The sequence below is a fragment of the Pongo pygmaeus genome, chromosome 9, assembly GCF_028885625.2.
Source record: "Pongo pygmaeus isolate AG05252 chromosome 9, NHGRI_mPonPyg2-v2.0_pri, whole genome shotgun sequence".
NCBI lineage: Eukaryota > Metazoa > Chordata > Mammalia > Primates > Hominidae > Pongo > Pongo pygmaeus.
Window position 1 is genome coordinate 105,573,881 of NC_072382.2, and position 27,223 is coordinate 105,601,103.

Sequence of the window (27,223 nt, forward strand, 5' to 3'; positions counted from 1 at the left end):
CAAGAATGAGGATTTTCTCAGAGTAACTTTAAGAAGTAATCAACCCAATAAAGTTGATGTGGAATTGAACAGTGTGGATCAGAGGTGATGATCGTAAAATATCCTAATGCTTAAAGTGCTAGTCTGTACAGACAAAGATGAAAGCATTTTCTTAGTCACTTCTGACTAAGGGGCTCACAGATTCCTAGGAGAAAGCTGAGAGTTAGTTTGGTTTATCACTTGTGATGTATATAAACTTATGACTATATTTAATATGTACATTAGTTACATATCACATAATGAACACATTATGTATATTTATAATTATACTTAAAATAAATTTTTATTAAATTGTATGGCTTCAGTGCTATTTATGGATTAAATCACTTTTCAATACCAAAGTCATTGCATTCCAAAGTAATTTTTTCGCAAGTTAACATTTTAAAATAGCAAACTATCTTATGATTACTGTTAAATGTAACTGTCCAGCTGTTAGGAAGAGGAGCAAGTTGGGACAGAGTTTTCATAGATTTTGTGAGCATAAATTTAGTCATGAGTAGGAGATAACTGTTCATCTGATTTCAACTTCAAATATTATCTTTGGTAGCATAATATACGGATGAATTATAATGTATTTGGATAGCTGTCACTTGTAAAACATTTATAAAGATTGTACTACGATGCAGTATGAAAATTTTAAAAGTTTTCGTGAAGATAAATGAGTATGGAAAAAGAAATGAAAATGTAAATATACAAAAAAAATGAAGAAATAATATCACATCCATATTCTCTGGTAAAAAAAAATATATTCAAGTGCTTTATGGGACCAAAGCTGGGAAGACGTATTAAAGTAAAAACTGTATTTTGATTTGTCACTGATGCTCAAGGAAATAAATTCCCTGCCTCTCTCAGAAAATGCAATTAAAAGCAGTAGAAATTATGAAATGTCTCAGAATAGGCCAAATAATTAGTAAACCTATGAAAGATTAATGTAAACGATTCCCGCATTGTGATGATGCTAAATAGCTACCTATCAAAAGTTGGGAGGCTTTCAAGAGAATTACTTAACATCTAGTGATACCTAACCCACATAAGCAGAAAATGATACAATTAATAAAAATTCAGATGAATTCCTAGCATTCTTTGATATTTCTCAAAATTATTTGGAGTCCTAAAAATGCAATGTTGATCAAATCATAATAACACACACTGGTTCTGAAAAAGGTCATGTTACTTTGAAGCTATGTATGAATACTGAATTACCGAAGTGATTTAAAAGACTTTTGTGATTCAATGTGACAAAGGCTTGGATTTGGACTCTGAGATAATAAAAGAGATTATACTTTTCTGGATAAATGCATGCTATTACCATTTTATTAAAAAGAGTACTGTGTGCTTTTAATGCAGATCTTTTATTCTTCCCCAAAGCTATTACTAAGTCAATGCTAGGTCATACAACGGATGCTGTTTCAGAATGAAACAAGCTTTTTGTTTTCTTGTCAAAGCTCATGCTAACAAATCTCTTCAAATATCTTCGTGTAGACCACTGTGTCTCCTCCATGGACTCTTCCCTAACATGACTCCAATGGAGTAGCATTAGTTATGCAAGGACAGATTATACTAGCCTAAATCCTAATGGTTTTAAAGTTTATTTTTTGTTCCTGCTACATATCCACTTTGGGTTGGTGGGGCTCCACTTCATGTTTTCTCACTCTGAAATCAGGGAAAATGAAGTTTTAGCACTGTAATATTTAGAGCTATGCAGGGGAAACCAGGAGATGAAGAATGGCCTAAGAAAACCACATGGCCATATTATGGACAAGAGGCAGGGAAATACTGGGTAGGAGAGCACGGTTCCCCTGCAAAGGCCTCACCCTCAAGCCTGGGCCTGTGGCCCTAAATGAGAACTTCACAACCCTATTTTCACACCCAAATGTTGCTCTTTCTGAAACTACCCTGGCCCACCATGTCCCCCACCCTGTACCCATAAAAACCCCAAACTCCACTGGCAGAGGAGCAGAGCAGTATGGCAGAGAAGGAGAAAAAACAAGTGTCTGAATATGGAGAGGAGCTTGGCCTGGGACAGCAGAACTCCAGGGGAAGATTATCTTCCCAATCCATCTCTTTTCCAGCTCCCCATCCTGCTGAGAGCCAGCTGCATCATTCAATAAAACCTCCGCATTCACCATCCTTCAAGTCTGTGTGACCTGATTCCTCCTGCATACCAGACAAGAACCCAGGTACCAAGAGGGCAGGGTAGAAAAGGCTGTCATCCTGACTCTCCACTGAGCTGGTTAACACTTAGCCGTCCGTAGATGGCAACGACTGAAAGAGCATTAATTGTAACACACCCCTAGATGCTACTGTGTGGCTGGAGCCCAAAAGCACTCAACCCAGCCTGGCACCCACTCGCCTGCATGCTCCCTGTCCTGCAAGGGGTTTGAGTGCAGCAGCCAATCAGTGAGCCACACAGGACTGTTGCAAGTCCTGTGAAGGGGTCCAGGGAACTCTCCTGTCTTAGCCAGACCTAACATCCAATAGAGTGGATGCCTGGAAGTAAAGAAGAACCGAAAACTGATGAACAGTTTAATAGTGACTACTTCAATGGCATACTTACTTCCCATATATATAAAAGCATCAGGCTTGACTTGTCTTTTTGTTTTTCAATAGGTAGCATGATCTAACCATACACTGAATAATATCCCATTGTTATTATTATAAATCATTGCAATGGTGGCAAAATAGATGGTCAGGATAGAAATGTATCTCCAAGCAGAAGATTCATAAAGATTTGATGACTACAGAGGAAGAAAAATAGTGCTGAGATGCCAAAAAATACATTTGAGTAAGTGGTCTTGATCTTTGTCAGAATTCGTTATCTTTCTAGAAAGAGCAACTAGGTTTTATTTAGTAGATAAATTAGGATAGTGACAGTAACCTCCAGTATTCATCTTAAGAAGGATTCTGAGCCTGTGTCTATGTTAAATGGAAAAAATGGAAATGACAAATTAACAATGTCTGGCATGGGCCCAGAAACATAGAGACAGAAACATTTTTGCCATCCCTTTATAAAGTTACTGAATAATATTCTATGTCTGTTTCTCTACATTTTTGCTTCCTTCATGCCTATTCCACAAGACCTGTACCGGTCTGCTTATGCCTGCAATCCCAGCATATTTGGGAGGCCAAGGTAGGAGGATAGCTTACACTAGGAGTTCGAGACTAGCCTGGGCAACACAGTGAGACCCCATGTCTACTAAAAATAAAAAGATTAGCTGGGTGTGGTGGCATGAACCTGCAGTACCAGCGACTTGGGGAGCTGAGGCTGGAGGACTGCTTAAGCTCAGGAGTTTGAGGCTATAGTGAGCTATGACTATACCACTGCACTCTAGCTTGAATGACAGAGTGAGATCATCTCTCCAAACAAACAAACAAACAAACAAAAGACAAATATGCTTTCTTGTGGGGCCTCCTACGGTAATCTAGAATCCTTTTTTCAGATGAGTTAGAAGTAGTTTTTAATAAAGAATAGTACATACTAGCATTTAATACATCTTGAGAAAGATGGGATTGTGTGTGCCTACATTGCTAAAAGCAGCCAATTTGTGAAGCCATCTTCGAGGTCTACTGTGGTTTATGCTACAAAATTGGTGAGCTTTATGGAAAAAATGACTAATAATATACTGGCATCTGTCTGGCTTCCCTGGGAGCCCATATATTAATAATAATCAAATAGTCTCTCACATGATTAGCAGAAAAGAAATTTGAAGTTATATTCTGGGACAAGACCCAAAGTAGTTCCTCACTCTATCAGCATTTACTGAGATTTTACAGAGTGCCTGTTGGGAATTAGGAGCTGCATTTAGATGGTGAATAAATTCATGCTTTCATCCTAAGTATGATCCCACTAGGCAGAATGGTCAAGTTCTCAATCCCTCTGTTGCTGTTATTTTTGCAAAGGAAATTCCCATCATTTGAAGGCTTCAAAGATATTGCTGGTGAATCTCTTCCTCCAAACTCTTAATGTGCTACTTAAAAAAATTAATTCATAAACCATGAATACTTGCTTTTAAATCTTACTAGATTTTATTCTGAAGCACACTCAATAAAAATCTAAGTTTCAAATTGAGCTAGAGTTACTAATCTTCTGTGAGATTGCTACAAATGCCATGCTATGAGAAGCCAGCAATTGAAACAAGATTCTCTTTTCTTCTTAGATTGACAGGGAACTGCTTGAAAAATAAATGTAGATTTTGTTTATTCTCAAGGGGTCTCAGGTGTGAACAAAGCTACATTTTAAATTAATCTGAGAAAAAAGACCGATTTTAGAGGCAAGAAGAACTACAGGTCATCTTTCTTGGTATTTCAGAAGAAAAAAGAAAAATAAAGACAGCATTACCTTTGTATCTGGAATACAAAAAAGGATTTTAAAGCAAATGTTCACATAGGAAAATCATCTATTTAACTTTATCCTTAAAGAAAACAGTATATTCAAAAGCATGATTTTCTAGCCTATATATGTCTTTACATTAGATCTAGTAACTATGTACTGAATGAAATGGGTTTTAATAAGTTGAAAACTGAATAAATTAAAAAGCACCAGAGTATTAGTATGCACTGAACTCCAGAATGGCATATTTCACAAAGTTACAATATCATGTGAGAGTTTTGCATGGTTGTCCAATTTAGCCATTCACCCATTTTCCATTTCTATTTTCATTTTTGGTTAAAAACAGAGACACAGACAGTCCCTTCATGCATATAAAGAGCTCACGTGGAAACAACATTGAATGACCGCTGGTTTTTACTATCAATTTCATGTTTGTGCTACAGAGTCCAAAACCTCAACAGAAACACATTCTCGCAATTAATCAATTTTAAATAGTAGTAAGCTCTCAAAATCTACTTGTTGAATGAATCCCTCAAAATCTACTTGTTGAATGAATCCCTCTGAAATTTTACACATAGGCAGAGGTCTTTTTATTTGCACAGCATCACATGCTTAATGCATCTGCTGGTCTTATAAAAGCTAATTTTGGCTGCAAATTTTATAGATGACCAAACTAAAATTGACTGAGACAATAAGGAAAAGGTGTCATCTCTCACAGGAAGTCAGGAGGTAGATACTTTCAGGTTTGATTAATTCATGGCTTTGCATGGTAGTCATGGGTTTTTCCACCTCTCTGTTCTGCCATCCTGAATGTGTTGGCTGCTCTCCTTAAAATGTGACAGCAGTTTCAGCTATCTCTCCCTCACAGGGTTGGATTCAAGGCCAAAGAAAAGGCCTTTCTTGACATACTTCTAAATATCTTTTTAAGAAAGTGGAGCCTTTCTCAAACCCCCAAGCAAGCTTTCCCTCTGTCTCATTGGGCAGAATCTGGGCATATTCTCAGGCCTATGCCAGTCCTGGCAAGGGGAACAGACTTACCAAGACTGGCTTGGACCCACACAAAGTTCTCCCTGAGCTGAGGCCCATGTCCACCCATCAGGGTAAAAGTAAGAAATAAGGGGCAAGAGAGAAGTTGGAGTGGCAACCAATGAGCGGTAATTAGCAACTACTGGGTATGTCTGTGTTTATATCAAGCTTTAAAAGGCCCTTGAAATATGCATTCAACCGATATTTCCTGAGTGTACGAATGCTACTTTAACATGGAAAGGGCACCATAGCCACTGTTCGAATGAAAACATTAATATTACACAGTTGTTGCTCTGAACAAGGTGGCTTGGTGTAAAGGTGGGATTGGCAGAAAAATCCTTTCTTCTACAATTTGCCATGTAGCACTATTTAAGAAACGTTGGTCACCTTGAAGCAGGTTTCAGGAAGAAATCTCTGACTTTTTCAGCCATCAAAAATTTCTCTGCTATAGTCTGAATGTTTGTGTCCCCTCCAAATAATTCTAACCCTCGAGGTGATGGTATTAGGAGGTGAGGCCTTTTGGGAGTGATTAGATCACAAGGCAGAGCCCTCATGAACGAGATTACTGATTTATACAACAGGCTCCAGAAAGATTCCTAACCTGTCTACCATGTGAGGACATAGAGAGAAGGTGCCATCTATATACATCAGGTAACAGGCTTTACCAGACACCAAATCTGCTGATGTCTTGATTTTGAACTTCCCAGCCTGTAAAAATGTGAGAAATAAATTTCTGTTGTTTAAGCCACCTGGTGTGCAGTATTTTATTATGGCAGCTTGAGCGGACTAAGGTACCCTCTTTACTTAGATCTATTAACATTCCTTGGGTGTTTTTCCTGTTTTTGTTTTTGTTTTTGTTTTTTTAATTATCCAGTATATGCAAACAAACACCAGGACATCAGATAGGAAGATTAAACCTCTATCCATTGCAGAATGAGTCACAGCCCACGTTTTAGTCTCCATCTACTTTCTCCAGTTCAAATTTCCAGTCTAACACTCAACATATTCTTCATCACTGTTCTGCCCAATCCAACATCCACCTCCATTACAAAAAATATGGTCTTTCCAATCAGTAATCCTCATAAATTCCAAATGCCTAAACACGAAACCGTTCAACAAATAATAACAGATGTAGGAGTCTTGATCTTTTCCTCTACCTGTGGGATTATTTGTGGGTGTGTGACATATGCCTTAAAAGACTCAGTCAAGGGACACTGCTTATATCTTTATCTTACTACATATGCTAGAGTGCTAACTTTTGTGAGGGAGATCTAAAGCCTTGTATATGTATACACGTTAGAGACTTGCAGAAAGTAAGTACATGATGTTTAATTTTTAAGAGCACCATCGATAAGATCTTTGGCATCTGCTAGAGTGGCTGTTTTGTAAAGTACCATGACTGCCATTTATATCTCCAGAAAGATTTGAAAATCTACTACAGTGACTACTGCAGTTCTCACAAGACAGAGATTTTCAGATTAAAAAAATACAGTACCTTATGCTATGATAAATGGGAATGGAGGAAGGGAAACCACATTCTTTGGGTCAAGCACTGCAACAGAAAATTTAACATGTGCCATTTTATTGATTCCACCTGTAAAACTTACCCTTTACATTGTCCCCTAATTGCACCCCACCCCCCTCCACACACACACCATTTCCCAGACTGAAAGCTTCTGGAAAATAAAGACTGGGACTCATTCAGTGTTGTATCTGAACCTAATGAGAAGTAATAGGAGGATTTCAATTAATATTTATTGAACAAATGAATGAAACTCAATATTCTTGAGGCAAGATGCTTCTGTGCACTTACATATCAGTAAACAGTACTGAAGAAGTTAACATTTTTGGACTTGGAGTTCAGAATTAATTATGTTTGATATTCCATCTATATATCTCACTTTGTTAGATTTACGTCTTTTGTCTCCCTGGCCCTACCGTGTCTGCCATTGTCCATTCATTAACTGAGTGGGTTCATTTGCAGTTTCGAAGTCAGAATTCACAAACCCTGCAGTCGAACCCATGACATGTGATCTTGTTAGATTGCTTCTGTATAGGAAGATGTCTTTTGGGGAATCTGCCCAACTCATATATCCCCGTCTCTGTTAGTTGCAATCCAGGTGGTCCCCAGATGGCCCTGTTCTTCAGGCAGGAGCCCTGGTCAGCAATGTTCGCACAAGTCACTGTGCTCCTGGCACTCATACATGTCCTTTTCTGCCTCCCTCTCATGCCCCAAGTGTGGTTTACCACTTCTTCATCTGTTAAGCATTTCTAACCCTGCCTCTCTTTCACAAACTGTTTTGATTCTTTTTCTCATTTAATGTGTTGTGTAGTATTAATGCTGTTGCCGATTTGTGCCTCTTTCCTTACTGGACTTTTTAGTTCTTTAGGGAAAGAGCTATGGCTCTGCTCCTTGATCCTTGTCTTCAGCCACAATGGCCTGGCATGTCCTCCTTGGCTCCAAGCACTTCCCTGCCCTGGGACCTCCTTAGAATGCAGAGGGTGTCCTCTGCAAAGAATGCTCACCCTCTATCTCCTCACCAGGAAAACTCTTCTTTTATTGGGCATCATTTCTATCATTGCAGGCAACTCTTTTCCTTAAAAACACACATTCTACTTTGTATTATATGTGTGGATTTTATTGTTTCATATCTGGTTCTTCTAGCAAACAATGAGCTTTGAAAGGCTAAGGATTATATTTGTCTTGTTCAATATTGTATGTCCAGCACCTAGCACAGAGTTGGTACAGAGTAAAGGCTCAATAAATTTTCACTGAATAAATTCATCCTTGAATCTCAAATGTATAAAATGCATTCTTTGGGTCAAGCATTGTGACAGAAAATTTAATATGTGCCATTTTATTGGCACAAATGAGGCCCATTACTGTCTGAGAAATAAATTATTCAAGGATAATAAAAGAAAAAAACTTCCTCGAGTCAACTAAATTCTGTCACATTATTACTTTTACCCATTTAACCAAAAACTATTAACATATTTATTTAGCATGTATTATTTTGTGCAAAGTACAATGGCAGACACAATAGGGCCAAGGAGACAAAAGACATAAATCTAACAAAGTGAGATATATAGCTGGAAAATCAAACATATTTAATTCTGAAGGCCAACTCCAAAAATGTTAAGATTCTTTCTGAAATAGTGTGTTAAAAAGTTCTCTGAGGCTGTAGATATGATTTGGGAGAAAGATTATCATGTATAATTATTAGTTTCTGTCCTGAGCATGGAAGGGAGACAAATGGCTGCACACACGTTATATCTTCTGTGTCTATTATAGAAGGGCTGACATAAATGAACTTTTAAAAATAAAAATGTGTTTGGAGTGTTCCCTACTACTTTCTAGTTGTGTGTCTTTGGGAAAAAAATCACCTAATCTAGATGTCAGTTCCTTCATCTACAAAATAGTGATAACATTCACATCTCCATGGGGCTGCTGTAAGCATCAAAAATAAAAAAATATGGAAATGTTTTACTGAATGTAAAACAGTCTACAAACGTGATTAAGCTAAACAGATGCACAGAAAAAATAACACCAATGAGTAAATAAACACCAAACAAATTTCTAGGCAGCAAACATTTTAGGAGTTCAGAAGATGGAGAGGCAGTTTCCTAGGCCGATTTATTGCTTCAGAGAGTAGAAGCAACATATGTAATAAAATGTAGAGATGGAGATATATACTTAATGCTGTATTTTAAATTTGGCCTTCCTTGACACTATTTCTAGAAATGTTAGGCCCTGCAGCTATTTCATTAATTTTTTTTTCTAATAAGTTTGAGATGACTGTGTGAACATAATACTGAAAATATAAACTCCACAAAGTACGACCTGATTCTATCCATTTAATCTTTCCCAAAGCTATTACAAATGATTTATTGATAGGTTCTAAATGGAAGTAAAAAATGGAAGATATGTTTCAATCCCACAAGAATGAGATAATATGTATGACAAACCATATAAATATCAATAATAGCAATATATTTTTATTACATCACATATGTATTTTAAATAGGTAACTTGTACACATTAAGGAACATAATAAATGTTTTCAGAATATGATACAAGAGGCAGTGGAAAACATACTTTTCTATTTAGGGCAATGACTATATTTTGGGAGTACTGGGCTTAGAAAACAGACATATTTTATACTTCATTTTTCTTATGCATTTACATAATTGCCAAATTTCATATCTATCCTAATGTTACATTATTCCCTGCATAGACCTATGCTACTGGTCAACAATTCTGTTTGAATAGTTTCAAACAGAAAGGAACTATAATGCTAATATAAAAGTATCAAATTCATTATGTTTTAACTTCAGTTCTGAAAATGTGTATAATCTATAGTTAGTGAAAGAAACAAAATCCTGGATTAAGGAATACATTTTTCTAGACAAGCTCTTGGATAATGCTACTCAAAGTGCCTGTCTGCTATATGAAGAATACCTTGAGCCAAGTTGAAAATCAAAACATACTGCTTCCTTCATTGACAGTTTCTTGCTCCATAAAAACAATTTCAGCAAACTGAATAATGTACCTGGGGTCATAATTAATCTACATTTGGTGTAACTGTTTTATCTTTTTGTGGATCAAAAGCAAAGGGTTCATGCAATGGCAGCTAGTCCATGGATCCCATCTGAGCTGCAGTGGTCTACAGAAAACTAGGAATGGATTGATTCTCTTCAGAATGACCTACTGAAAAACCAGTCGTATTAGTCAGAGAATTATTCTAGAGCTGCCTTGCACAGCATTGTTTTGAGAGAGAAAAGAGGCTAATTTTAAGTGTATGATATGGTAGATTGCATTATTGTTCGAGTTCTTCATCTTTCTATAGTTTCCACATTCTTTGTCATGTGACTTTGTAGTACTCCCTCTAATGTCAACCACTTTATTTTCCTGCCCCATTGATACTGAGACTGGGAATGTGAATTGACTGAGACAACAGAATGCAGGCAGAAAGAATGTTGGGTACTAATTGTGATCTTAAGCCTTAGGAGTCATCCACTGTTTTTACTTGACCCGCTTATGCTTCTGCTGCTGCCATGAGAAGCACATGTATTGGGTAGCCTGTTATGCCAAAGATAAAAAACACATAGAGCATATCTATATCCAACCTGACTCTGGGAGCCAGCACCATCCAATCCTAGTGTAGGTCTGTCAAACTCGACTTGATCTCAAACACAAGAGAGAATAAATGATTTCTGTTTTAAGCCACTGAGTTTTGGGATGGTGGTTATACAGCTTATTATGCTGATAGCTAACCAATTCACATTAGAACAGCACCTTCCAAAGCTTGTGTGGAAGAGGGCTGCTGAGATGGATAGCATTGGTGGGGGAATACTAACACCTTGGGTACAGGCATAGAGGAAGGAGTATTAATGGCCAAGTTTATGAGTAGCACATTCAGGCAGGTGTTAAAAACCCATTAATTTCACAAGTGCTAAGAATCCCATCAGGATTCTAATACAAGGAAACAACCATTCTTCCTTATTTTCTACCCCAGTTAATGTAGCAAAGGACAAAAAGAGAACATAAGCACAAAGACCAGTACTTTGTTAATGAAAGAAGAATGTTTCAAACTGGAATAGAGTAGAAATTTTAATCATTTACGAAAGAGTAGGGATTTTAACCGAATAATAGAATGCCAGCAGGCTGAAATATATTGGGATCTACTCTTCAGTTTGCTTTCTTAAAATAGTTTTGATAAAGTAAAAGTAGAGTTTGTATTTCACACTGTGGACTCAATTGATCTACAATCCTTCGTGTTCTTCCTTCAAGTTCTAACATAATGGATTCCACTGGCATACTGTTCAAGACTAATAGTTGGACTCAACAGCCTTAAAGAGACAACTGCATTAATTTACGTAGACTCTGTGCATTGACTGGACAAACAGGACTTCTTATAGGATAATGCTTTTGTGATTATTGTTTGGAAGTATGACATTACAGTAACATATAAAACCTGCAGCACAAATAAAGAATAGATTTTACCCCCCTCCAATTTCCAAGGTCAGTTTCCAAAATACCTGAATGCAACCCCATTAGGGGAAAGGAAAAAAAATGACCTTACAATTTACAAAAATAAAAGTGATACAGTATTTTGTCTCAGTTTGTTTTTACTATGTTAAGCCAAAGTTTTGTATATATATTTGAACCTTAACAAATATTTAGAAAATATTATATATGTATAACTCAATATATATACACACACTAAAAACATATGTGTGTGTACATATATGTGTATATTCATACAAAATTTAGTGTGTGTGTACATAGAAATATATGTATATACACACACATAGACACACACACACTCTAAGTTTATAGGCTATTTTTGTTGGTAAAGTTTCCTGAACACTATGTGGGTAGTAACTATAAAAAATATAAAATTTGTTTTTTTTCCTGAAAGGTTTATTGTTTGCACTTCCAGATAGTGAAAAATGAAAACTATGGAAACAATGACTGCCCAAGGAACAAAACATGTACACAAACCTTTGATTTAGTAACCATAGCCAAACTCTGTGGTAGCTCACTTAATAAAGTGGTTACAGTCATTTTGGGGGGCTCCCCAGGGTGAAATGTTCCACTTTTTATAGCTTTCTATATAATTAAAAATCTGCTGTAACTATGACCTTGAGTATCTCCTCAAAAAACATATAATTAAATAACAAGAATATCTAATAAATAACAGCTGCAAGGTAAGCAACAGAAAATGCCATCTGAGCAGTATTTTACTTACATCTTTCTGAACTACAAACTTCTTTGCCCTAATGCATTTCAAATAGAATGTCAGCCATCCTGGCTTTACAGGGAGCTCTTGATATCACAAGCTTCAATGGCCCTTTTGCAATTAAGGTGAGGTATCTGCCATTTCACTCAATCCACCAAAGACAGGTTTATATAATCATTCCAGAAATGTTCCTTCCTACTGGGTAAGATTTAAGAAGTGCTGATTTTGAGTAGAAGAGAAAAAAAAAGATGTTTATTCTTTATATCCATGGTTCTGGCTTTAATATATAAAAGCACACTATCGATCCATTCTTAGTAAATTGTACAATTTTTCATACTGTCCAGTGTTACGATCATGTAAACACAATCTACTGTTAAGAAATGCCACATAACTTTTTCATGAAACACATTATGTAGCCATAGAATAAAGATTAAGTAAACATGATCTGGAGATTTGCTCAGCATTTTTCTTCCAATGATGAACTATTATAGCTACCAACTATCAGATGGAATTTTACAGGTTGGTAAGAAGTATATCACAGCTTATGCATTTACTGAAGAACTTCTTCTAGGACCAATTTCCCTGTTATAGCTAAAAGTCTAATTCAGAGCAAAATGACCACAACATGTACTTGTATCATTCATTAGCCATATTTTAATATGTAAACATTGCTAATATAAGAAAAAAAGGTGGACAAACTTGGAACATACTGACTTGCATTAATATGATGCCAAGCATTTCCCCAACAGCTTTTCTTTAGGCAACCTCTTATAAACTTAAACATATGCCATACATGTAACATTAACTAAAGCTCTCAGGAAAAAATGTCACATGACTAGAGGTGGTTTCCTTTGCGACTCTGGTAAATGGAAAGGTCTCATAAAATGTATAACTTGGCATTGAGTATCGAAAAGAAGTTTTTATCTCGGGTTATAAATTAGGATAAAATAGGTAAATCAAAAGGATTAATATTTCCAAGTATAGGCTTTAAGGATACATTTGAATATGAAGGTACCATGCAAAAAAAAGAAAGAGCAGTTTTATGCATCAGTAATCATGCTGCTGTAGACATTCCACATGTAAAACAAATGGTCAGAGTACATGAATTTTCTTCAAGGAACCACAGTGAGTTGACTGAATTGCATACAAATAACTGATACTTAAGCTGGTGTATCTCTAGTGTTTGCTAATACAATCACATAACACATAATGTTTCCCTCAAGGACAAATTGCATCTAAGACAGTAGTCCCATAAGATCATAACATTGTATTTTTACTATACTTAGGTTTAGATACACAATACCATTGTGTTTCAGTTACCTACAGTATTCAGTACAGTAACACATTGTACAGGTTTGAAGCCTAGAAGCCAAGGGCTATACCATATAGTGTTGCAGGTTATGTAGGTTTGGGTAAGTCCACTCTATGACGTTCACACAATGATGAAATCACCTAAAGATGCATTTCTCGAAAGTATGCCTGTCATTAAGTGGTGCATGACTGTACTGTCAAAGCAATGAGATAGATACATAGGTATCTGTCAAAAATTTGCATACAAATGACCTATTTGCACATGTAAGTGTCAAATCTGTATAATCTCTATTGAAGAATGGATCTCAAGAAGTTGTGGGTAGAATATGAAGCATGTCCTCCCAAGCTATATTGCTCAATTTAACTGAATATCATAAGTGATTGATACTTTAGAATAACCCCCAAATCAATGCTATGTGTATTTTTCAGGAGTCAACAGGATACCAACATTGAGATCCTTCTCTTAAACGTAAAGAAACTTTTGCACAGAACTAAAAGTGTCAAAGTGGAGACTCAAACCTTGGCACATCAAAAGCCCATGCCCTTAGGGCTTATGCCAAGATGTCAGCCTGTTACATTTTATTATATATTGTAATTACCAACTGCATAAAAGTTTGAGATCTACTGACAGGCACTTTGAAATGTGAATCAGCCAATTTAGAGCAACAGTTGAGAACACTGTTACAGGACATGCAGAATTAATAAAAGCTACACACCAAAACGGAACCTTGACCCAGGCACCAAGATTTTGACCAGATGGTATGGGGTGCAAATCCATTGTGTCTAGCTTTCTGTCAAATCTACATGAATTGTTTGAGACTCTAGGAAAAATTACTTGAGAAAAACAAACACAACACAATGGATACAACGGATAGAATATAAAACCCTCCCACTCCTGCCAAATGCAGTTCTGGTTTGTTTCTCCCCAGAAGCTGACATTGAGACAAAGATGTAGATACAGGCAGTCTTTATCTGAGAGGTCATCCCAGGAAGTACATGTGAGAAAGTAGATAGACTGAGACCAGGATAAGACCCCAGAGTTTCCCCTAAGGGTATGAAAGCCTCAGCATTTCCTCACTGAGGTGGCCTGAGCAAACCTCCCAAGGGCAGAGAAACTAAGACCTGAGGGCACTGGAAAAGGGAAGGTGTCAGCATTTGTAGGAACACAAACATGAGCACAGGGAGATGAGGCAGGGCAGCAACAGTGTCTGCTTCAAAAGAACAAGCATCACAGAATCACAGTGCTGTTTGCTCACTCATCTGCCTTTCTAAAGAACTGATGAGCTTTCAGCCTCTATGAAGCAGAGGTAACGTCTTTCTAAACCTGCTGTCCTTATTTTGACCTTTTCTCTTGGGCACCCACATATCTGTTAGGCACCACATGGGCTCTCTACCAAGGCTCTCAGATGGTCTTTGTGTTTCTGTGCCCTGTACCGGGACAGGAAGGGTGGAAGCTAGGGTAGGTAGGGCTGTGTTCCTTCTGCTCCTGCCATTGCTGCTGTTGATCCCAACTCTGCAGCCATGGCTGTAACACTATCTTCTCCTGACCTCCACCTGATGAATACCGTATCAGGAGAGGCTAGTCTCTCCCCATGAATGTGCCCATATGTGTGTTTTCTCTTCATGCTTCTCAGACTATGCTTTCCTTGCCTTCCTATTTTGATACTAATCCATGCCTTCTGGAAAGGAAGCCTGACCCTTGGCCATTCACTCAAAGCAACAGGGAATTAATTGTCTACTAATAGTTACAGAAGTGAGGGTTTTGCACCTTAAGATCTATTGGTGAGTAGAAGAAAATACTGGACATTTAATTTGTATATATATCAACTAACCCATTTATAATTTCCATCCATTTTATATCTTATGTTATACAACATGACATATAGTTTACAAATATACAAATATTGAGTGTGACCAAAAAACATTTTTTAAACCATGATGCACACCACTAAAAAAGTTTGAAGCACCTGCTTTGAGATAATTCATCTGTTATCCCATGACCACAGATCAATGACCTCTGTCAAAATCCCATTTAAAAAAATTCCAGTTTTTAAAGGAACATTTGGATGCCTGCTATCATTTGTCTAGAGCTGTCCCCTAGGTTTGAAAACCTTACGGCCTCATGGTTACAATGTCCAGTCCAAATGACTCTGGGCATTCACTGTGAAATGTTTGATCTGCTTAACTCTGTAATTTGTTTTGGGGATTTGGTTTTTAAAAAAAAACCTTTGAGGGAAACGTCCTGTGGACTGAGACTTTCATTGCTCCATCCAACAAATAAACTTACCCAACAGTAATTCCAAATACTAACTTATGGGAAAGACCATACTTATATTCTTGATGTCAAGTTCAACAGTTTTGTTGCACACAAGGTAAGCCATATTAACCTGACTTAATATGCTACACTTCTTCACTATTAATTAGATGAACAGACTGTCTTTTCATTGTGTTGTGTCTGCTTAACAATTCCATAAGCACCTTATGAACAAAGACCTTGTCATCTACTTTCTTTAACCTCCAAGAACACTTTGCAGACTGCTATGGTTAAAAACAACATTCAAGAACATGATACAATCATATGCAATGAAAGGATGTATTTATTCAACTTTTGAAAGTTACTCTCTGGTGTTGAAACCGATTTGGTGATCAAGATTGTTATGAACATTCTGCGGCATCCTGGAATGAATGCAAGGTTGAAGGGAGCTGTGACAGTTCTGACAGCACCTGGTCCTAGTCAATAAGGAGTTAAAAATTAATCTACATGTGTTTTTAGCATTTATAAATTCCATCCTCTTGCCTGACTTTTCCAGGTTATTAATTATTGTTTTCACTCATATGAGGAAAAAATGACATACTTTGGTAGAGTGCTTTTCTATTTACAAGACAAATTCAAATTATCCATTAAGTCCACACCAAAATCCTATGGAAAAGAGATTATTGTCATCATCCCCATTTTACATAAGAGGATAATGAGGCTCAGATAAATTAATGCTTTGTCCAAGGACATTCAGATAAAAAGTGACAAATCCAGGGCACTTAAGCTCTACTTTTGTTACTTCAAAGCCACAACAGGCTTTCTACATCACCGACTTGTATCTTATCCAGTTCTTGTGTGTGTTTATGTGACTATTTTTCCAGAACTGCAGATATAGAATACTGTCCTTTTATAAAAAAATAGAATAACATACATTGATTAAATTTTGATAGTTTTTTGCAGATGCCTGTATTTTGTTGACTCTTTTTGGTCACAAGGGCAGATTGAATTGATATTTTCAAAGAAAAGATCTCCTGGCCTTCTTGGTAAGAAGTTACAGCTTAGAGCCTATTAGGTTAAAAAGCGTAGGCCGGGCGCAGTGGCTCACGCTTGTAATCCCAGCACTTTGGGAGAACGAGACGGGCGGATCAAGAGGTCAGGAGATCGAGACCATCCTGGCTAACACAGTGAAACCGTCTCTACTAAAAATACAAAAAATTAGCCAGGCATGGTGGCGGGCGCCTGTAGTCGCAGCTACTCTGGAGGCTGAGGCAGGAGAATGGCGTGAACCTGGGAGTCGGAGCTTGAAGTGAGCCGAGATCGCGCCACTGCACTCCAGCCTGGGCAACAGAGCAAGACTCTGTCAAAGAAAAAAAAAAAAAAGCATAGCATGGATTCCTTTTTCTTAGGAAGGCAACTTGTATTTAGGATAATCCTAGTTGTTTTAGATTAAAAAATCCAGTATCATAAAGGGGTGATCTTACCTAACACTACTACAGAGAAGGTACAGACCTGAGGCTAACCGCTAGATAAATTTACTATATCCATCCCTATGAACACAAATTATGGCTCTTAGTTGAATTTGTCCTCTTTTCTGTTTTTGTTTTTGCTTTTTTTTTTTTTTCAGGCTGGCTTGCTGCATATTGAGGAGCTGATGATCCTGTTTGCTTTAAATTTTCTATAAAGAAATGGTCTCAGAGCCCAATTTTAATATCAGAAACCTCAACTACACTGGGGCTTCATTTTTTGATGTCAGTTGAATGCCAGTATATTTCATTTGTGTAAATAGTAATTTACAAGTTATCCTTGGAACACTGGGTTTCTTGTCTCCTAACCACAGGCATGAAGGGGCCACCACAACCCTACATTCTAGATAAAAAATACTGCAGTAAGGACATGAAATAAAACCGAGTCTTTGTTCACAGTTAATAGTGTTTTAAGTTGTTTTGAAATAAAAAAAAATGCAGAAAAATAAAAGACAAAAATAGTTTTTTAGAGTTGCCTGAGAGCTTTCAGTTCTATTTCATTTAAAGTTTGTAAAGGAAAAAAAAATCAAATCAATGATACCATCTTTTCTCTTCAGCATCATAAATTGGTTCCCTGATTTTGAAAGCTAGAGTATGTGGTTACTCTGATTAGCTCCTGTCCTCTGGAGGCCTCCAACGGCTTCTGTGAATAAGCAGCACTGAAATATTTTACCAATACGTAAGTAAACAAGAGCATATCAGCAGTTAAGCACATTTTCTGAGCTGAGTGAGACAGAATATTCATAAGCGTAATGGAACAGACGATGGGCATGGGAGTGCCACATCTTTCAGAATAGAGAGACAACCTGCAGAGACATTAGTGTTCCCAAACCATTTAAAAAATAAAATAGAATATGCTATGGACTAGATACCATTGGGATGGCGTAAGAAGGAATTCTCCTTCTATACAGACTGCTAAATTTAATTTTTCTGAGAAAAATAGTTGAGTTGATTTGTCTTTTCTTTGTTATTTTTAAAAGTGAAGCTTTTGTTGATCAGGCTTTGTTTTTCATTTTCATGGTTGGAATACAATTAAATTCTATAGAGAGATGGGCTTTAGCCACGCTAATTACTGTGGTAATCAATTAACTCAGCTGCTGTTTAGAATAGAGAAAGCTGCATAAACAACAATCTGAAGTTTTGTCTTTTATAAGACAGTTGTAGAAACATTACCTATCATGTACGTAATTCATAAAATATCTAAATGACCATGTTGTTATGGTACATTTTTTAAAATTTCTTTGGAATCTCTCAATATACTCTGTCCTATTTGGAAGCTAACAAATTTCATTCTACAAAGACTGACCCAAAATGTCACCATAAATGAAGTGATGTGCCATATAAATACCTTTTGAGGTGTCTTGGCCAGTGGCTAGATCTTTCCTGCTTGGGTGGACTGCATGCTATTACTCTGTACACTAAGGTTAAGAGTCTCATGTCACAGAGGTGAGTGTATGTGGATAACATGAAAAGTGGTCATTTTGAGAATTTTTATTGTATGATAAATAAGTGTGTAGTACCATCAACAAATTCATAAACTATTATATCCACTAATTACAGGCCGAACATCCCTAAACCATAAATTTGACATCCAAAAAGCTCAAAAATCTTAAACGTTTTGAGCTCCAACATGATGACACAAGTGGAAAATTCCACACCTGACCTCATGGGAGGGGTCTTATTCAAAATGTAAGTTAAAACTTTGTTTTATGCACAAAATTATCGTATAAAATTACCTTCAGGCTATGTGAATAAGGTGCATTTGTAACATACATACATTTTGTGTTTATACTTAGGTCCCATTTTAAAGACACCTCATTATGTATAAGCAAATATTCCAAAACTTCAAAAAACTCTGAAATTTCAAACATTTCTGGTCTCACGCATTTCAGATAAGGGAAACTCAACCTGTATATACATTCACATTAAACCACCCATAAATAATTTTGGAGATCCCTGATGCAGACAACATCCACTTAGTTTCCAATAAAATATCTTAACAGGCTGGAGAATAATAAAGGCCAGGCTCAAGGGCAATGAAATGCCAAAGTCTTGAAGCAATCTTCACGAACTCTAAAGCAGATGAAGGTGAACTGAGAAGAAGGCCATTCAGATTTCAACTCAGGGCACTGCACAGGCTTGTCCTCATGAAATAAAGACTACCTCTTCACTACCAAAAAGAAACACAGAATTCATTATTTTTTGTCAGTGTGAAGAAATGTTAGGATGGGACAACCACTTTTTGAGAAGCCCAGACTACTATTCCTTTCCTATACCAATCCTACTATCTTAATGCATCCATTTGGTTATAGATCTACCAGGAAAAAATATGAACAGAAAAATGTACATTCATGTGAAGAGAAAGAGGTCAAAAGTGGTATGATACATCAAGGATGTATACATCAAGGAAAGGATAGCTGTTTGGAACCCAGACAGGTACACTATAATCATGGTTAAATTTACCAAATCATTCTTCCAGGCCCACTTCAGTGACACTTCCTCTAGTGAGTATTCTGGACAGTCCCATTCACTCCCTGCACCCCACCTTATCCCAAACAAATAAACCTCCTCCTCTAAGCAACCACAAGATTTTATTTACACATTTGTCATAACTCATTAATTTATATTACACCTTATATGAAAATTAACTCATGATGGATTAAAGCCTTAAATGTAATACCCAAAACTATCAAAACCCTAGAAGAAAATCTAGGCAATACTATCTGGGATATAGGCATGGACAAAGATTTTATGATGAAATCTCCAAAAGCAATTGCAACAAAAGCAAAAATTGGCAAATGGGATCTAATTAAGCTAAAGAGCTTCTGTGCAGAAAAATAAACTATCAACAGAGTGAACAGACAACCTACAGAATGGGAGAGAAATTTTGCAGTCTAAACATCTGACAAAGGTCTAATATGCAGGATCTAAAAGGAACTTAAACACCTTTACAAGAAAAAAACAAACAACCCTATTAAAAAGTGGGCAAAGGACATGAACAGACACTTCTCAAAAGAAGATATACATGCGACCAAAAAACATATTTAAAAAAGCTCAAGCATCACTGATCATTAAAGAAATGCAACACAAAACCATAATGAGATACAATCTAACACCAGTCAGAATGGTGATTTTCAAACAGTCAAGGAAACAACAGATGCTGGTGAGGTTGTTGAGAAATAGGAATGCTTTTACACTGTTGGTGGGACTTTAAATTAGTTCAACCATTGTGGAAGGCAGTGTGGCGATTCCTCAAGGATCCAGAACCAGAAATACCATTTGACCCAGCAATCTCATTACTGAGTATATGTGCCAAGGAATATAAATCATTCTATTATAAAGATATATGTACACGTATGTTCATTGCAGCACTATTCGCAATAACAAAGACATGGAGTCAACCCAAATGCCCAACAATGATAGACTGGATAAAGGAAATGTGGTACATATACATCATGAAATACTATGCTGCCATAAAAAAGGATGAGATCATGTCCTTTGCAGGGACATGGATGAAGATGGAAGCCATTATCCTCAGCAAACTCATACAGGAACAGAAAGCCAAATGCCTCATGTTCTCATTTATAAGTGGGAGCTGAACAATGAGAACACATGGACACAGGGAGGGAAACAACACTCAATGGGGTCTGTCAGGGAAGGGCAAAGGCAGGGGAGAGCATGAGGAAAAATAGTTAATGCATGCTGGGCTTAATACCTAGGTGATGTGTTGATAGGTGTGGCAAACCACCATGGCACATGTTTACCCGTGTAACAAACCTGCACATCCTGCACATGTACCCTGGGACTTAAAATAAATTAAAAAGAAATAAACGCAGATATATACAACAACAACAACAACAAAAATAATGAATAAATAAATAAATAAATAAATAACTATCTGAAGAAATACATGTTGTTCATTCATGACTGTTCTGGCACAATTTATTGTATTACTGTAAAGCAAATAAAAGAATTATGAAAACATTAGTTATCTAACCTAAGGATACAGCTTTTAAAATTCTGCATCTTTTCTAAATTGCACTGAAAATCTCAAGTTGTGATTTAACTCTCTTAATAAGTCTTGATTACATGTTAAAGGTAATACCAAGCACATCCTTAAAGGAAGAAATCCCAATGTAGCAAGCAAATGTATTTACTTAGCATAGTTTAATTACTGTATATGTTACAGAGTGACATTTATGTAGGTATTCTATTTTTTTTCACTAAAAAGACAATTATTTTGCTTAGTATAGCAAGAGGTAGTAGTTTAAATATCAACTGACTATCGTAACTGAAACCATCAGTTATGTGGATTTCTTTTTTTCTTTTTTTTTGGCTATATTAAGTTTTTAGAAAGAGGCAAATTACAAAAGGTATTGTGGATTTATTAAAAAAAAAACTTTGGGGTTATTTACTTGGTTGGTATGAAATCAGTACCATCTCTTCTGTTTTCTGGGCATTTAGGCCATACAATTAGAATTGATTTCTGAGTGATAGCCTGGAGACTCTGCAGGAATCTCACTTATCAAAAAAAAATTTAATTATATTCTTATATTGTACTTACTAAAGGAGAAAAGTAAGGGAGTATACTTCACAAAGAATTCCTCAAGAAAAGTTTTGATAACCTCAGTTACTTAGATTTACACACCTCAATAATTCAGATAACCCGTTTCTCAACAGACTACATGACAGAGATTTATGGTATAACAACAGTTTATGTTTAGGGGTGTGTGTGTGTGTGTGTGTGTATAATATATAATATACATATATATGTATTTCCAATTACCTCCAAGTTCATTGCACAGTCAGAAGAGGTTTTCATTTAAAATTTTGAGTTGGGAGAATTACACATATGGTATTTGAATCACAAATCATGCTGGATAAAATGAAAGAATCCAATGATGTATACACAGAAGTACTAAACACAGGAGGCTGTGTTTACCTTAACAGATTCCAGGCTGTTTTGCAACAGATATAAGGGGTGGAGGGTGGCTAGACTATGGAATCCAAAGGATCCCTGCCAACCCTGACATCCTGTGACCTATGAAATGATGACAGCTCATTGGCCAGACCTTGAGGCTTTTTGCTTTCCAGTGTCTGTTCTCAGTAACAGGTAAAATGCTGAAAAACACACAAATGTAAAATGCCACCCAAAGTAAAAAAATTACAGTGAGATAATAAAACACATCACAAAGAATTTAAATATGTTCAGTATGAAGGCAATGGTATAGAAAAAAAGATGTTAGTTTCTTTTCATGTGAACTCACAATTTTTGCTTTATGAAAAACAAAAGGAAGCTTATTCTACAAAAATAATTTCACTTGCTATTAAAAAAACAAAAGCCCCAGTATAATCCTCCTTGCTATGGTTTTAAGAACAAATTGTACAAAGCTATTTGGGGAAAAAAGATAAAGGAACACTGAATTAAAGTCTTACTGGTTTCTCAATCTGTTCTTTAGCAGGGTAGTTTGCATGTGACATCTCACATGATAATTGTTTCCAAACTCAGGGGAAACCACTAGTAATCTCTGATAAACTTGTCAGGGTGCAAAGAACCATAACATAATATTATTGAGTCAAAGGGTCATTCATCTGTAAAAATGGTGAAAATTACAATTCTAGATTTTTTTTCTTAAAATTAAAAAATAATCCTTATATGATGAAACACTGTTTTTCCAGTTGAAAGCTCTAACTCAGGTCATCTTCCTTCTCAGCCTTTGTGTCTCCACTCTGGCCCACCCTGCATGGCTGACTCCTTGTCATCTTTCTAAACTCAGTTCTTTCAGGATGTCTTCTCTCCCCAACATCCCTCACCATCTTCTTCATCTCTTCTTCAGATATTATTAATTTCTCCTGAATACCACTACTGTGGTATTTTTTACCCCTCAATTGGTGTGTGTGCATGTGCTCTAATTTAGACTGTGAGCTCCTTTAAGAATACAGCCTATATTTAAAATTATTCATGTCTGTTCCCCCAGAACTTAACACATGCTTCACATACACTGGGCGTTCAGTCAACATTTCTAATATAAGCAAATATGAGCTTAGAAACATTATGATAATTAGAGCAGTGAATGAGACACAGTCTTCCATCTGAGACAAATACATGAGACACAGGAGCCAAAAAATAATTATTTAGGCTGATGTGACTTCCTTCTCTCCATAATGGAATAATGGTGTAACAGTGCAGGCCTTCTTTGAAGGCAGGGAAACTAATCAGAGAATATCGACTATCTTGGTTCATAAGTAGGTACACCTGGGAGTACCAAGCCAGGGAAACATGAGCTCTGTACAATGCAAAACACTTTTTTTTTTTTTTTTTTTTTTTTTTGAGATGGAGTCTTGCTCTGTCGCTCAGGCTGGAGTGCAGTGGCGCAATCTCGGCTCACTGCAAGCTCCACCTCCCAGGTTCATGCCATTCTCCTGCCTCAGCCTCCCGAGTAGCTGGGACTACAGGCACCCACCACAACACCTGCCTAATTTTTTTTATTTTTAGTAGAGACTGGGTTTCACCGTGTTACCCAGGATGGTCTCGATCTCCTGACCTCTTGATCCGCCCACCCTGGCCTCCCAAAGTGCTGGATTACAGGCATGAGCCACGGCGCCCAGCCGCAAAACACTTTATTAAACATAGAGAAAAATAACTGGCATGCAAGGATTTCTACCCAGTCGTCATTTGCCTTGAAGGACTTTTCACCCTTACCATGACAGCCTTGTACGTGTGGGTGTGTAAGTGAGGGTGTGGGAGAGTAGGGAGAAGGTGGCTGTGCCCAAGTGTCAGAGAGAGGCATACTGGCCTCTAGGGTGGCATCCTTAATGCATTTTCCTACAGAACTGATGTCAAATGGGTCACCTCAAAGGTTCATCTCACTCATTCATTCATTCCCTTCAAGGCAATGGCCCGTCTACCGTATATCCCATTTTAGAGACCCTCTGTGTTATCCACACATTCCACTTCTTTTACACTCCCCACCTCCAAGGGGTATGCACATTCTGTCCGTTTTACTCAATAAACATTTTTCTTCTCTACTGCTTTGGCTTTGGGCCTCCTGACGTTTCCACACTCTAGCAACAGCTCCCTCTTTGAACCACTGGAAAAGCCTCCTGACTGGCCCTCCTGCCACATGATGTCCTCCATGTGTTGCAAGAAGCCTCTTCCTTAAGTCAATTTTTTTTAAAAAAATCACAAACACCTGCTTCAAATCTGTTCTCTTTCCTTTCCTTCCTTACTTCTTTTTCTTTTTTTCTTTTTTTTTTTGGAGGAGGACTTCTTGCTAATTGATAATATTTAATATTTAAACTCCTTAGAGTCACATATGACTTCATAAATTGGCTCCAACTAATTTTTTTCCAGCTTCATATCCTGGTACTCAAAGTCATGTACAATTTTTTCATTGCATAAAATGTCTCATCCTTCTCTAAAAATAACAGCCCTTGCCATAAATTCCTGCTTTTGTAACATGAAACTGCTTTCTTTTGGAGTGAGACCAATTTTCACCTGGAAGATGCTCATCCTTCAACATCCAGCTTGTCTCCTCCTTAGGAAAACATCCTCTGTTCTGTTGGTGATACTAAAGGCAGTACCCTGAACATGTCTTTGTAAAAGGTTTTGCCTTTAGTATTGTGATTACCCATTCACCTGTCTATCCCTTTCCAGAAACATGAGCTCCTCAAGGGCAGGCTCCAAATCTGACTTTCCTACTATGCACATAGAATGGTATTTGCCATGTAAGAAACAAATCCTTACTGTTTGGGGAAAAAACAAAAGTACAAAGAATACAACTCTAAAATGAACAAAACAAATGATAATATGCTGTTTAGAAAGTGTTGAAAAACTAGGCATGGTGGCTCACACCTGTAATTCCAGCACTTTGGGAGGCTGAAGTGTGGTAGATTGCTTGAGCCCAGGAGTTGGAAGCCAGCCCGGGCAATGCAGTGAGACCCCGTCTCTATTAAAAAAAAAAAATACAACAATTAGCCGGGCATGGTAGATTGTGCCTGTAGTTCCAGCTTTTCAGGAGGCTGAGAGAGGGGGACTGCTTGAGCCCACGAGGTCGATGCTACAGTGAGCTGTGATTATGCCACTGCACTCCAGCCTGGGTGACAGGATAAAACCCTGTCTCAAAAAAAAAAAAAAAAAGTGTTGAAATCATTTCTTTCATATCATGTGTTAAATAGGTTTTGAAGGGCTGGCCTTGAAACCTGACAGCTTTGAGCCATCGTGTATCCATGGGAGTAGGCATTCTAGGTTCCAAACAGCACACTTAGAAATGGACTTTGGAACACAACGTGCTACCTCAAGGCTCCACCTGGTCACACAGCAGGCACTGAGGCTGGGAGACAGCCCCCAGACAGATGAGTGTCCGCGCCTCTCTGAGAGGTGAATGAGCCCGAGGGGTCCCTACCTACCAAGTCCTGAGGAGCAGCGGCGCCAACGACGCAGGCCCCCCCCCCAGCCCGCCAGTGAGCCGCCCATGCCCTCTGCTCACCAGGCCTGCTCGGGCCCCCGCCATGCTGATCACCGTGTACTGCGTGCGGAGGGACCTATCCGAGGTCACCTTCTCTCTCCAGGTCAGCCCCGACTTTGAGCTCCGAAACTTCAAGGTCCTCTGTGAGGCGGAGTCCAGAGTTCCTGCCGAAGAGATCCAGATCATCCACATGGAGCGACTCCTCATCGAGGACCACTGTTCCCTGGGCTCCTACGGCCTCAAAGATGGCGATATCGTGGTTTTACTGCAGAAGGACAATGTGGGACCTCGGGCTCCAGGGCGTGCCCCGAACCAGCCTCGTATAGACTTCAGCGGCATTGCGGTGCCCGGGACGTCCAGCTCCTGTCCGCAGCACCCTGGACAGCAGCAGCAGCGCACACCCGCTGCCCAGCGGTCACATGGCTTGGCGTCAGGAGAGACGGTGGCCGGCCCGCAAGGTCTGGGCAGCCCTGCCCTGATCCGCAGCATGCTGCTCTCCAACCCGCACGATCTGTCCCTGCTCAAGGAACGCAACCCTCCCTTGGCAGAAGCCCTGCTCAGTGGAAGCCTTGAGACCTTTTCTCAGGTGCTGATGGAGCAGCAAAGAGAAAAGGCCTTGAGAGAGCAAGAGAGGCTTTGTCTCTACATGGCCGACCCACTGGATTCGGAAGCTCAGGCCAAAATAGAAGAGGAAATCCGGCAGCAGAACATTGAAGAAAACATGAATATAGCAATAGAAGAGGCCCCCGAGAGTTTCGGACAAGTGACTATGCTCTACATTAACTGCAAAGTGAATGGGCATCCTTTGAAGGCTTTTGTTGACTCGGGCGCCCAGATGACCATTATGAGCCAGGCTTGTGCCGAGCAATGTAACATCATGAGGCTGGTGGACCGACGGTGGGCTGGGGTTGCTAAAGGAGTGGGCACACAGAGAATTATTGGCCGTGTTCATCTAGCTCAGATTCAAATTGAAGGTGATTTCTTACAGTGCTCTTTCTCCATACTTGAGGATCAACCCATGGATATGCTTCTAGGCCTAGATATGCTCCGGAGACATCAATGTTCCATCGATTTGAAGAAAAATGTGCTGGTCATCGGCACCACTGGCACGCAGACTTACTTTCTTCCTGAGGGAGAGTTGCCCTTATGCTCTAGGATGGTAAATGGGCAAGATGAGTCTTCGGACAAGGAAATTACACATTCGGTCATGGATTCAGAACGAAAAGAGCATTAAAGCATGCTATAAATATGTTACCACCTTGAGGGAGCCTCAGGTCCCCAGAAATTATATAAGAGCTCACTGGCAATGTAATCATTAAAAAACATCAGTAACAACTAAACCTGACCTTGGGACTACATTCTCAGATGGGTAACTACGTCAATCCTGATTCCTTGGTCTTGGTCCCTCTTCCATTTCCCTTGTGCAGAGATCACTGAAAGGCATCCTGGGAAGGCTCTGGAGGCTCCAGCTGATTTCCAGATAATCCATGAAAAAGAAAACCAGCTTTTCCTTTAGAGACACTATC

The 27,223-nt window shown here is 38.2% G+C and overlaps 2 protein-coding genes across 3 annotated transcripts in view; one reads left to right on the forward strand and one right to left on the reverse strand.

Moving 5' to 3' along the window:
- Nucleotides 1-27,223, reverse strand: part of PDGFD (platelet derived growth factor D) — a 257,912-nt gene that overhangs the window by 100,089 nt on the left and 130,600 nt on the right. The window lies entirely within an intron of this gene.
- DDI1 (DNA damage inducible 1 homolog 1) lies at nt 21,457-27,037 on the forward strand. Its single transcript, XM_063671381.1, has one exon. The coding sequence runs from the start codon at nt 25,741-25,743 to the stop codon at nt 26,929-26,931; it is 1,191 nt and encodes a 396-aa protein (XP_063527451.1). The 5' UTR covers nt 21,457-25,740; the 3' UTR covers nt 26,932-27,037.